This window comes from Kryptolebias marmoratus, linkage group LG22 (assembly GCF_001649575.2).
Source record: "Kryptolebias marmoratus isolate JLee-2015 linkage group LG22, ASM164957v2, whole genome shotgun sequence".
NCBI lineage: Eukaryota > Metazoa > Chordata > Actinopteri > Cyprinodontiformes > Rivulidae > Kryptolebias > Kryptolebias marmoratus.
This window is the reverse complement of record NC_051451.1, coordinates 10,170,907-10,182,920: the sequence shown is the minus strand read 5'-3', so window position 1 is coordinate 10,182,920 and position 12,014 is coordinate 10,170,907. Positions and strand designations below refer to the sequence as shown.

General features: G+C 39.8%; 1 protein-coding gene across 3 annotated transcripts in view; it reads left to right on the top strand.

Annotated features, from left to right (window-relative positions):
- smap1 (small ArfGAP 1) overlaps window positions 1-12,014 on the top strand; it is a 65,782-nt gene that overhangs the window by 19,249 nt on the left and 34,519 nt on the right. For 2 of the 3 annotated variants that reach the window (XM_037973746.1, XM_037973747.1), the window contains 2 exons: window positions 1,840-1,911; window positions 5,706-5,783. In XM_037973746.1, the coding sequence (XP_037829674.1) occupies window positions 1,840-1,911; window positions 5,706-5,783 (150 nt within the window). The remainder of the gene's footprint in view (window positions 1-1,839; window positions 1,912-5,705; window positions 5,784-12,014) is intronic. The other variant, XM_017421634.3, reaches the window with a different exon arrangement.

Here is a 12,014-nt window from a genome sequence, read left to right as displayed (position 1 = left end):
GATAAAAACATTAAACAGTAAAATTCAGTCCTTATTCACGATGCAATATGAGTTTTGATTCAACACATTCAGATTCAAGGCAACAAACCAAAAGAACACGTCAGTTATTAAACTAATATTTTACTGCTGAATAAAAAAAATTCACCATTCTTTTTCCTGTCCTGTCTAACCCCAGCCAGTTGAGGCAAACGGCCGCTCATCCTGAGCCTGGTTCTGCTGGAGGTTTCTTCTGTTAAAAGGGAGTTTTTCTTTCAACTGTCACCAATGTGCTGTTCAGGAGGCGAGATTGCAATGAAGTGAAGATTTAACGCATTCTGCTGGCTTCCTTAGATAGATAACTTTTACTGAGTGGTACTTTATACTGAATGTGAATGTTTTTGTACACTTTCCTAAATGACTTTTGTCGTGAGCTGACACTTTATAAATAAACTGAATTGAAAGTGAAGTCAATAAAGCTGCAAGTCATCGTCTCTGTACACGTTTTAGTGAAGACTTGAACCATCTTTCTTCTTTTCTGTCAGAGCTCAGAACAGCAGAGAACCACTCTGCTGAATATATATTCAGCCCCTGTTCATCCAGTCACTGAGCTCACAGCATTCTTTATCTTATCTTCAATCCCCTACCCCACCCCTGTCTGCATCCTTTTACCCTCCATTGTTACCTTCCAGCTGCTTCCTCCTTCATCTTCATCATCAACCAGTCTTTCAGTGTTTAGCTCTGTGCTGACATCTCCAGGAGCATCAACGTCTGAAGAACAGGAGGCTTTAACAGAGAGAGAGAGAGCGAAAGAGAGGAGGGCGGGCGGGTTTTCTAAATTCACATCTCAGCGGCATTCTTTTCACCACCACAGGCAACATTTTTTGATGCTGATGAGGGTGGAGGATGAAAAATGGTGAAACCATTTCTCTGTTGTGCCCTGAGTCAGAGAGTCACATAAGGTGGTTCAGAGGGAGAGAAAGGGTGTGGGGGGTGATGTTTGTCATATGACGCGTAAAGAAAAACAAACAAATAAAATAGTTTTCTTTAAAAATGGATGCACATTTTCTTAATCTCGATAACAAATATCCAGTATAACACCCTAAACGTACACTCACATTTCTTCTGATTTTGCTTTTTTTGTCAGACTTAAATGTTTCAGACCAGCAAACAAACGTTAATATCAGACAAATATAAGTAGGAGTAAATGCAAAATGCAGTTTGTAAACAATGATTTTATTTATTTAGGAAAACGAGCTATACAACCACTCCTGTCCCATGTGAAAAGGTAATTGCCCCCCGAGGTAAATCACAAATTAACTGCGATGTTGTTGGAAAGCTGAGTTTAGTTCCAGTAGCCATACACAGACCTGATTACTACCAGACCCGTAGAATCAAGAAATCACCCAAACAGAGTCAGTATCCACAAATGGAGAAAACATGGATCAGTGGTGAACCTTCCCAGGGGTTTCTACTTCACTAAATGTTTTTTCTTACTGTACAAATGACTGTTAAAGTTGTTTCCCAGTGTACATCGACTTGTAACACAGAAAATTGAAACCCTGTCTGGTAAAAACAAGTCATCACTGAAGAGTCTCTGCTCTCAGAGGTCATCCACAGGCTTATAGATGCCAGACAGTCTCTGTAAGTGTGTATTGATAAGACTCTGTTGACTGTGGGCAGCTTGTGGCTGAACTAAACCTCAGCTTGAAGCATTTACTATAAGGGAAATCCTCCTTCCGTCCCTCTAATTAACTCTGAGCTGCTTCATGTTTCTCCTCTTGCTTCTTCTCCATGCTTTTCTTTGTTCTTTTAATCTCTGTTTGTGTCTAACCCTCCGTCCCCAACTCTGTTGTCTTGCAGAAGTCGTCTGAAGCTGCCCTCTCCTCCACCTCACCGTCCTCTCAGGCCAACAGGACCAAACCAGAGGTTCAGGTTTGTACTTTGCTGTTGACATCTCATGGCGTTGTGTTTACGTTCTGTGTTTGTGGTTGCCTGGAACAAGTGGGCACATTACCAGGACTAAAACCAGGACCACAAAGCTGAGTAGCTGCATCTCAGCCTGACGGGCTGCATCATGCACATTTCTAATTACAGAGAGCCTAAAGAACTCAAATGTTCCTGTATTTCAAACCTAAGGTCCCCTCACACAGACTGATGACCCCTATATATTGTTAAAAAGTCAGCAAGAATGTGGATGATCTTTGCAGGGTGTTGCAATGACTAAGCCACGCTCTCCATGCACCTCTAAACACCACAACATGTCCAGCTTTCCTTTATTGACTTTTTAGACAAAATGCAAGAATCACTTGATCTTATCGAGGTCAGGCCTGCTGGATGAGGAAGCAAGAGCGGTGGATTTGATTAAGGTTCTGGACACAAAACCACTTCACCTCATAATCTTAGAGTGCTTCCTACTCCACAACAAAGCTGAAACTGATGGTGGAGAAACCTCTCATATATACTTGAACATATACATATATAGGAAAAGTCTGCAGATTGTCTCAGACGTGAAACCCATGGCAGTAGCGTCAAGTTTGAGAGGCGGGATTCCTTCAATGAATTAATTGCTAAGGGCCCTGGAAATGTGTTCCATTTCTGTGTTTTATTTTTATTCTTTTTAAAATGGTTTCACACATTCAGCTGCGTTGTCTTTCAATGATTTGGTTAAAGCTCAAGACCAGTTCTCAAACACTGGCCCTAAACCTCACCTTTCCTTTCCTTTGTTTTTTTGCTTATAATCTGAGTTTTGTCGAGTTAAACAAGCTGAACTAAACAAGGTCATATTTTAAATAATAAATCTAGCTGTACCCATTAATATTCCTTTCACAGAGGTAAGCTAACAGCTGCCAAAGCAGACATTTATTTTTTTTTGGTTGATTTTCAGTCTGTCTTTAAAACCCTGTCTTTTTTCTGTTCTGTACTCATATTTTTGTTACTTTTATTGATCCACTGCTGATTTATTTTACCTCTTCATGGTACACCAGGTTCAGACAGTCATGCCATCAATAAATTCTGCAGCTTTCCTCTGGGTTTTCTTAGCTACGTAGACAGGAAGGGATTAACAACCCAAGTTTCTGGTTGAGTCAGTATTTTCGATGGAACAGAAATCCATCTGCAGTTCGATGCGTTTAAATCCTGAAGATAATAACTTACTACTGCTAAAGCTAATTGGCCAGTGTCATCATTAGTGTGTAGTTAAGAGTCTGAGATGCTCTGTCTCTCTGATAGATGTGTCAACAAACTGCAGGAAATTGTATGTTTTGCGCCAAGTTTAATCAGAACTGAGCCTAAAACTGTTCCAATGTTAGCACCCGTCTTCTCTTTCTATCATGAGGCGAAAATCCTAAGATATTAAAATTCAAGCAGCTGAACCAGGCCCAGACTTTTTCTTTGTGGCAGTTTTCATAATATCCTGTGTTTAATATTTCATCCCATTACGCTCAGGATGACAGAAACTCCTCAGTGGTGGAAGATGCCCTCGTTGTTTGATCTGATTTCCATCCTTGTAAATATTGATCATCATGTGCTGCCACCTCTGAATAGATAAAGAGCAAATAAAGTAATTGCATAGTGAGGCAGACAGTGGAGCAGATTGTTCTGAGTAGATTACCAGTGCCGCCTGTGAAACTAAAGCCTCTCTGTTTGGTATGCTGACAGTCATTATCTAAATCCTGTTGGCTCAGTCACTTGAAACAAAGCCTTAACCTGAAAGCACAACATCAACTCTGTTCACGCTAATAATGTCTGTATATTAAATCTGCAGGCTGAGCGCATTAAAACCACATTAAGGGAAAGAATTTGTTGTTTCTGTGACGTTTAGCAACTCTTTCCAACCAGAACCCCTGCTACCTTCCACACAGTGGTACCCACTGGAACTAAATGAGTTTTTAATGAAGAGAAGGGCCTCTGTCTGCATTCCTGAGCAACACTGCAGGTTAATCATGGTTCTGTTGGACAAGACTGGGTCATAGACCAATGTAATTATGGTACCTCTGGACAGGACTGGGCCATGGACCCCTGTGAGATCAGAGTTATGTTTAAAAATTAATTTTGAGTGTGACGTGTGATGTAGACTGTACCTTTATAATTGTTAGTACATCAATATAAACTGGAATCAGGTCAAGCTAAACCCAGAGAAGTCTGGGGTAGTTTAGAGTTAGTACACACATGGCTAAAGCTTTTGAGAATGACATAAATAATAACTGTCACAAAATTTGCTGCCTCTTTTATGATGGCATTTTGCTAAAACATCAGAAAAAGAATGAGTGATCATAAGAATTGCAGTTAATTGCAGTCCTTCTTTGCCATGAAAATGAACTTAATCCCAAATCAACAAGAACCAAACCATTTCAGCCCACCCACAAAAGGACCTGCTGACATTTCAGTGATCCTCACAGCTGAGTGTTGACAAGGACAAGACTCGAGATCACTCCGTCCTGTTGATTGAGTTAGAAAGCAGACTGGATGCTTTAAAAGGTGGGTGGTGCTCAAAATTAGTGTTCCTCCGATGGTAACCAAGGAAACACATGCAGTCATTATTGCTTTGCACAAAAAAAGGGCTTTACAGGCAAGGATACTGCTGCCAGTAAGATAGCACCTAAGTCAACCATTTATCAGATCAAGAACTTCAAGGAGAGAGGTTCAGTTGTTGTTAAGAGTTGTTAAGGGTTGAGCAAGAGCCCGGACCGTCTCCTGAAGTTGATTTAGCTGTGGGGTTGGGGCACCACCAGTGCAGAGCTTGTTCAGGAACAACAGCAGGCAGGTGTAAGACCATCTCTGAGTTGAACAGTTTTGAAGGATGGCCTGGTGTCAAAAAGGTCAGCAAAGAAGTCACTTCTCACTCTAAGAAAAATACCAGGGATAGACTGATATTCTTTAAAGGGTACAAAGATTGGACTGCTGAGGACTTAAAGTCATTTTCTCTGATAAATCGCCTTTCTGATTGTTTAGGACATCTGGAAAAAGAATGATACCAACAGTTCTGTGTCTCACCGATATTAAAGCATCTTGAGACCACTCGTGTGTGAGGTTTCTTTTCACCCAAGGGAATGGGTTCACAGACAGTAAACCTAAGAGCACAGCCATGAATAAAAAATGGTGCCTAAACATTATCAGAGAGCAACTTCTCCCAACCATCAAACAATGAACTGATGTCGAACAATGCATTTTCCAGCATGGTGGGGCACTGTTCCATCAGGCAAAACTTATAATTAAGTAGTATGGGGAACAAAACATGAAAGTTTTGGATCCATGGCCAGGAAACTCCTCAGACCCTAATCCGACTGAGAACTTGTAGTCAATTCTCAAGAAGGGAGTTGACAAACAAAATCCCACAAGTTTTGACAAACTCCAAGTATTGATTGGACTCAAAATGATTGCAATTGGTTAGGATTTGTCCCAAATTGATTGATAGCATCCAAGGGCAAATTGCAGAGGTCTTGAAGAAGAAAGGCCAACTCTGCAAATATTGACTCTTTTAATAAACTTCATTTAATAGATCATAAAAGCAATTGGAACTTCTGCTTGTAATTATACTTCAGTGCACTATAAAAACATCTGACAAAAAGATCTGAAAACACTGAAGCAGCAAACATTGTGAAAACCAATACTTGTGTTATTCTCAAAACCATGGGCTACAGGTGACGTTATTAGGTTGGGATTTAGGGTGGGTAGAGTGCTGGGTAAAATAGCCCATTATCTTACATAGTCTTTTGTCTTGTCTGCAGAAAGAGCGTGACAAGAAAAAAGAGGAGAAGAGGAAGGAGAAGGATGGGAATAAAGTAGAAAAACACAACAACACAAAGGTACAACACTCTGCTCACACCTGATGACAAACTTTCAGTAACCAGACTGAAGAACTGTAGATGAAGCTCAGAGTCAGAGCACACTTATTGGATGTTTGGCCCACAAATAGCTCTACACTGTAGTTGTCATCATGTTTCAAAATGTTGGACCTAAAAACCATTGGAGGTAGACCAATCAATTGGGCGACATTTGCCACTTCTTAAAGAATCAGCTATCAGCCAAGCTTGTGCACAATTAACCAATTGCCAAGGAGAAAAATGAAGAGAAACCCGCTCATTGTAGCCCTCAATTTAGTTTCTTTAAGTGGGAATGCTCTTCTACAGCATGTATATGTTTTTCAGTGTCCAATAGGTGTTGACAAGTATGTTTATTTAGGAAAATACGGTTGAGGCCAGATGTTTACATGGACTCATCATAGATTTGAATATCTTATTCATTATGGATTTTTATTTATTTATTTTTCACCCTGCTATGGCAAAAAGCGTAAAATAATGTTTCTATTTAAGTGTGTGTTTGTGTTTTTGTCTGTCTACTAGCAAAATATTTAATAAACCACTGGATGGATTTTTACCTTCACAAAGAAATCATTGAATGTACATCTACAACTCATTGATGCAACTAATTGAATTATTCTGGCACAAAAATGAGTATAATTCAGTTTTATTGATATTGTGCTAACATTGGATGTAGCAGTAGCCAAGAGTCACCCCCAATACATACTCCAAGCACCAACATTGTGTGAGATATACTGTTGGAGTCCACCGTAATTGTCTGTTAGCAAAATATTTCATGAACTACTGGATGGCTTTTAATGAGGCTCTTTGAAAGTAATCATTGCACTTACCTCTGCAGCTGATTAACTTTTTGGAGTAAGTTAATTTAATATGGCCATCACAACTAAGTGACCTGAAGAAATTACAAAAATGTCTCTAACTTGGTCAGTTTTACAGATATTAAGCTAAAGTTTGATGTGGTAGTAGCTGACAATCATTCACAATTCACAACACGTACTCTGACCACAGATTGGGTGATTTTTGTGAGGTCGTGAAAATTTTTTTTTTTTCAAAGTTTGACCAAAAAAGCTACAATGCTGTTATTTCTCAGCACAAGATGATCTAAGTTTAAAATTCTGGCATGGAAGGCGGTGGGCAATATGATTCCTTCAAGAAATGCTAGGCCTTTAATTATTTTCTGATTTTATTGATATTCACTTCTTTTCTACACAAATGGTTAATTGTTCATTCAGTTATCTGCAAAATCTTTTTCCACTCATTTCCAAACACTTTTCATCCAGACCCCCTAGTATGAAACTAGGAGCAGACTGCAGAGGACCCACTGGATCAGACCTATCTGTCTGTGACTTCACTTCCTGTCTCTTGACCTTGTCCTCATGTCTGTTACATCATTACTGCAGTCTCCTCCATCCTCTGGGTTGTCTCCTGTCTGAGTGCTGGTGATCTGTGCTTGTGTCATATGTCTGAAGTTATTGTATCTGTGAAAACGGTGAATTTCATCAAGGCTATGAAGAAAACTGGTTTCATGGTGAAAGTGACAAAAAGAGGCAAGTCTAGTAAAGTCTACTTTAAATGAGTGATAGCACAGGTTTTTACATTAGTTTGTGTTTTATTTTCATTAAAATGTAAAGTTGAAGCAACTTTCAGGATCCATCTGTAATCGGGAGTCGGCAACTTCTCTGACCTGCAGGTAGTTCCCTCACTGATGGACGACTGTTTACATACAAGATGGGATGAATGTTGGCTGTGGACACAGTGTGTCTGTGTGTGTGTTGGTAGAGATATGCATTCGCTTTTCATCCCTCTGTTTCTTATCAGCTGTTCTCCTGCTGTCGAAGAGCCTCAGTGTCAAGGAGATGTTGGAGGACATATCTATCTATCTATGTGTGTGTGTGTGTGTGTGTGTGTGTGTGTCTGTTAAAGGAACTTGTTACTCTGGGTGCATGCTGACGAGCTGAAAGCTATTTAATCATCAGTACAGCAGTGAACATGCTGACAGCTTCACTCGTCCTTTTTTCTGTCTATTCTCTCACTCCCTGCCTCTTGTCTTCCTCTGTCCTTGTGTTGTCATCCATCAGTCTGCAGCATCATCTTCCTCACTTTCTAACAGAGACATACTGACACAAGTCAATCACGCAACGGAACACACACATGTCAGGAGACAAAACACAGACAAACATAGGAACACAGTATAAGTCCTAGTCCATTATCCTACCTCTGAACCATCAGAGCTAAAGACCTGACCCCTAAACCAAACCCTTAAAATTCCCCTGACCCCTGACTATTAAACCAAATCTATATAAATCACATGACCCCTGACCATTTTTTCCATCCATCCATCCATCCATCCATCCATCCATCCATCCATCCATCCATCCATCCATCCATCCATCCATCCATCCATCCATCCATCCATCCATCCATCCATCCATCTGTGAGGCAGCCCAAACCCTCAAAAATCACCTGACTCTAAAACCAAACCCCCAGAATCACCTGAACACCGACCCTTAAACCACACCCTCAAAAATAACACATTCCCCTGAAGATGTCCTATAAGTTGATCTCCTGTTTTTAAACCCACATGAAAAACACAAACCCTCAGATTTCAGGAGTAACCTGACTTTTAAACATTATAAGGTGTTGTATGTCAGTTTATAACACTTAGATTTTTTTTAAAAATCCAAACAAAAACTGACTACAAATATAGTGAATCTCCTACAGAGATAATGCTGCAGGTGTATCACAGAAGAGTCAGTCCCTGTGGATTCTGTTTTAGTCTTCTTGGCTCAAAGTGTTTGAAGGTTTGTGTCTTTACATCCAGGAGGGAGTAAATAATGATTTACCTGTGTAAAGATTTTCATGTTGACAGTAAGCACCTCAACAATAAAAGACGGATTTTATCCTTGTTCCTTCTCCTTTGACGTTGATTCTGCACTGTTACTACTTTGTTTGAACATGACAACAGAAGGCTTTATCAAGCAGACATCTGTGTAACCTCCCCTCTCCCCCAGTGTACTTCCTCCCATCTGTTTGGACAGATGTTGGTGCCTTTCCGTCCCGTCAGTCCAGTGTAACGATGCTCGTCTTTTCACCTCAGCAGCTCAGCACCCTAACAGTAGTTTCACCTCATCATCATGCTCTTCTTGCTGCTGTTATATCAGCCTTGTCACATCTGCCTTCATGTCCTGGAGAGGCTCATCAGTCTTCACATGATAAGAACCCTCTCTAGAGGCATGGTGCATCATGGGACACAGACTTAGGTTGCAACCTAATCAATAATGCAGGCCGTGTTGTAATAGATATATTTTTTTGTCTTTAGTTTGGTATTTTAGAAATCCCATGCACATTGATCTGTCTGCACCTCTGGTTTTATTTCAGTAAACTGAAAGCGAATATGACTTCATTGTCTCAGAAGGAAAATAAATTGGTGCAGGCCACCACAGACGAAAGGAAAATATGAAAATTTAAAAGAAAATCAAGTAAGAAGCAGATTTTGTATTTGATTTCTAAATAAATCCTCTACTTCTGGTCCCAAGACTTGTTGTAAAACGTTACTGCGGCCCCCTGTTGTTCCACTGCAGCTAAAGAAGAATCTCATCTCAAATAATGAACTGATTCATCAGCTTGTTGTGCAGATCATTTGTGACGTCCTTTTTCTCAAGCATTTTGTGCAACGTTCTTCTCAACATTCTCTCAGATCTGTTTTCAGCTCAGAGGTGATTTGGAAATTCAGTTATTGTTTTTCATTTTCTTCTGATAAGAACGAAGACAAATTCAGTGCATTTGCTTATTTAATGAAAGCAACAACAACAATAAAACATCTTCAACACTATTTTGACCTTTAACATCCATTTATTCTCAGAATAATTAAATGCTTCAGGTTTCTTTTCAGTGTCTTTGAAGCTGAAGGACAGGAAGGCTCATGTATTTACTGATTAAAAGGAGAACGTCCGATATGCTGCATTCTTTCCTGCCCGAAAATCTTAATTTAGGTTGTAAAATCATAGTTAAGACAAAGACTTAAGTACCCAACATACATGTATACTTCATACAAACCATCAAGTAACATGAAGAAACTGCTTACAGGTATTGATTTAAACTCACACAGTGGCACCGTAGATTATTAATCTGAAAGACTTTTTTTCAGATGGATCTGAACTGAAGAATCGCCACACTTCCTATTCAAAGTTTTTTGGCAATAAATAAATTTGATCACTGATTGGAAGCTGGACCCGCTGACGGACTGTTCTGTTGTTGTTTCTTATTGTAGACGAATGAAGAAATGATTTTAAATATATACAATGGCTTTAGAAAGTATTCCTAAGGGGTCTCTGAGCTGCACTTTGTCTGACCCCTCACCTAGTACCTGTTTGCCACGGGTGACCCTACCAGAGGCATGAAACCTCTGACAACATAGTTGTTGTCAGAAAAACATGTTGTTTTTCTTTTAAAAAATGTACAACAAAACAGAAACAGAAAGAGTTAACAGTCTGGATTGACATAACATCCTAAATTCAGTGCATTTCTACATAGTTTATTGATTTACTCTTTTTCTTGTTGTTCTATTTCTCCTTTTTATTCAGACACTTTGCTTCTTGGATTCTTATCCTGTGTGTTAACAGCTCCATGTTGTCTATTTCAGTCACAATTTCGAAGCATTCCTCTTTTGTTAGTGGTTCAGCTTCAAACCTTCTTCTTGTAATTGTCTCTTTGTAGGTCATTAAAGGAATAAGAAACAGGTATTAGATTTCTTTTAATGCAGTTTCTTCTGTGAAATATCCAAGGTACATGACTACACTTGATCAAGGTGTGTATATTCTCAGTCATCCAGGACATAGGAAATCCTAAGAGTTTAAAACAAAACTACTGGGCTTCTATTATGAACTAATTTATTTTAAACTCTTAGGCCTTGATCTAGATACAATATAGCCCAGGATTCTGACAATAAGCTCGTGAACATCTTTCCAAAATTGTGCGATTCCAGGGCAAAGCTGAAATATTTTTGAACGATCTGTGTTTATTCCACCACAGTTTCGCCGACATGGTTGTGATACAGCGAAGAATTAGTTCCCAACGTTGGTTGTAATGGAAAAATCTAAAAAATATTCTTGTTTAGCCTGTTTATTTAGTACTGAGTTGATGCACCTTTGGCATTAGTTACTGTACGGCCTCAAGGCATTTAGGGTTTTATACAACAAGCTTTGCAAACCTGGACTGGGAGATTTCCTGCCATTCTTCTTTGCAAATTGTCTCAAGCTCAGTCTGGTTGCTCCAAAGAGGGGTAGGTTTTCTGACTAGTTTCACCAAAATCCCATAATTGTTTGTGGGAAAAGCAGCAAACTGGAAATTATAATTGAATAGTAATAATGTTGCTGTAACACTTATCTGCTGGCTCCCTAATGACTTTCTGATTGTATGGTGGTTGTTAGAATACCACAGCTGACTGACTACAGTTCAGTAGTAGAAATCTTGTTATGAGTGAAAATCTGCATGTGACTGTGACGTGTTCAGGATGTACCCCACCTCTGCTGGAGATGGGTGCTAACTGTCTGCGACTCTGCGAGGAAAAGCAGGTGAAGAAAATGGATGGATGCTAACTTGTTTATAATGTATCTAATGATCAATTACTGTTTAAATCAGATACATTTAATGGAGTGGGGGGAAAAACAAACTGACAGTGATGGAAGAACTGTATTGTAAGTGAAAACACTTTAGTATTCCACCCTTGTACTTGAGAAAAACACCCAGTGCTTTCCAAGGAGTGACTCTATTATCTGTGCTGTTTTCACCTCCATTCATCTCTATTTCTCCTTCATTTGTCCCCACATTTGTCTCGGTCCTCCTCTCTCATTCGCTCCTTGTGTCTCTGCCAAACTCTGGATCACTGCTGCAGCATCTTGTCTTTCTCTTTCAGCTCATGAATGAATGATCACAAAGAACGAGAGGCCGCCCTCCTACATGGACAACACCGATGCTTCCAGTTGTCACTGATAGACATGAAGGAGAGTGTGTGCTTGTTCATTCAGGACAGGCGTTTGGGGGAGTGTGTTATCTCCGGTTGCTGTGTACATCTGGGCGAATTTCAGCTCTGAGATTGAATGTGACACACAAATGCACACACACACACACACACACACACACACACACACACACACACACACACATTCAGCAGCAGCAGGAGCTTAAACCCATCTATGGTTGATTGGAGTTGGTTTG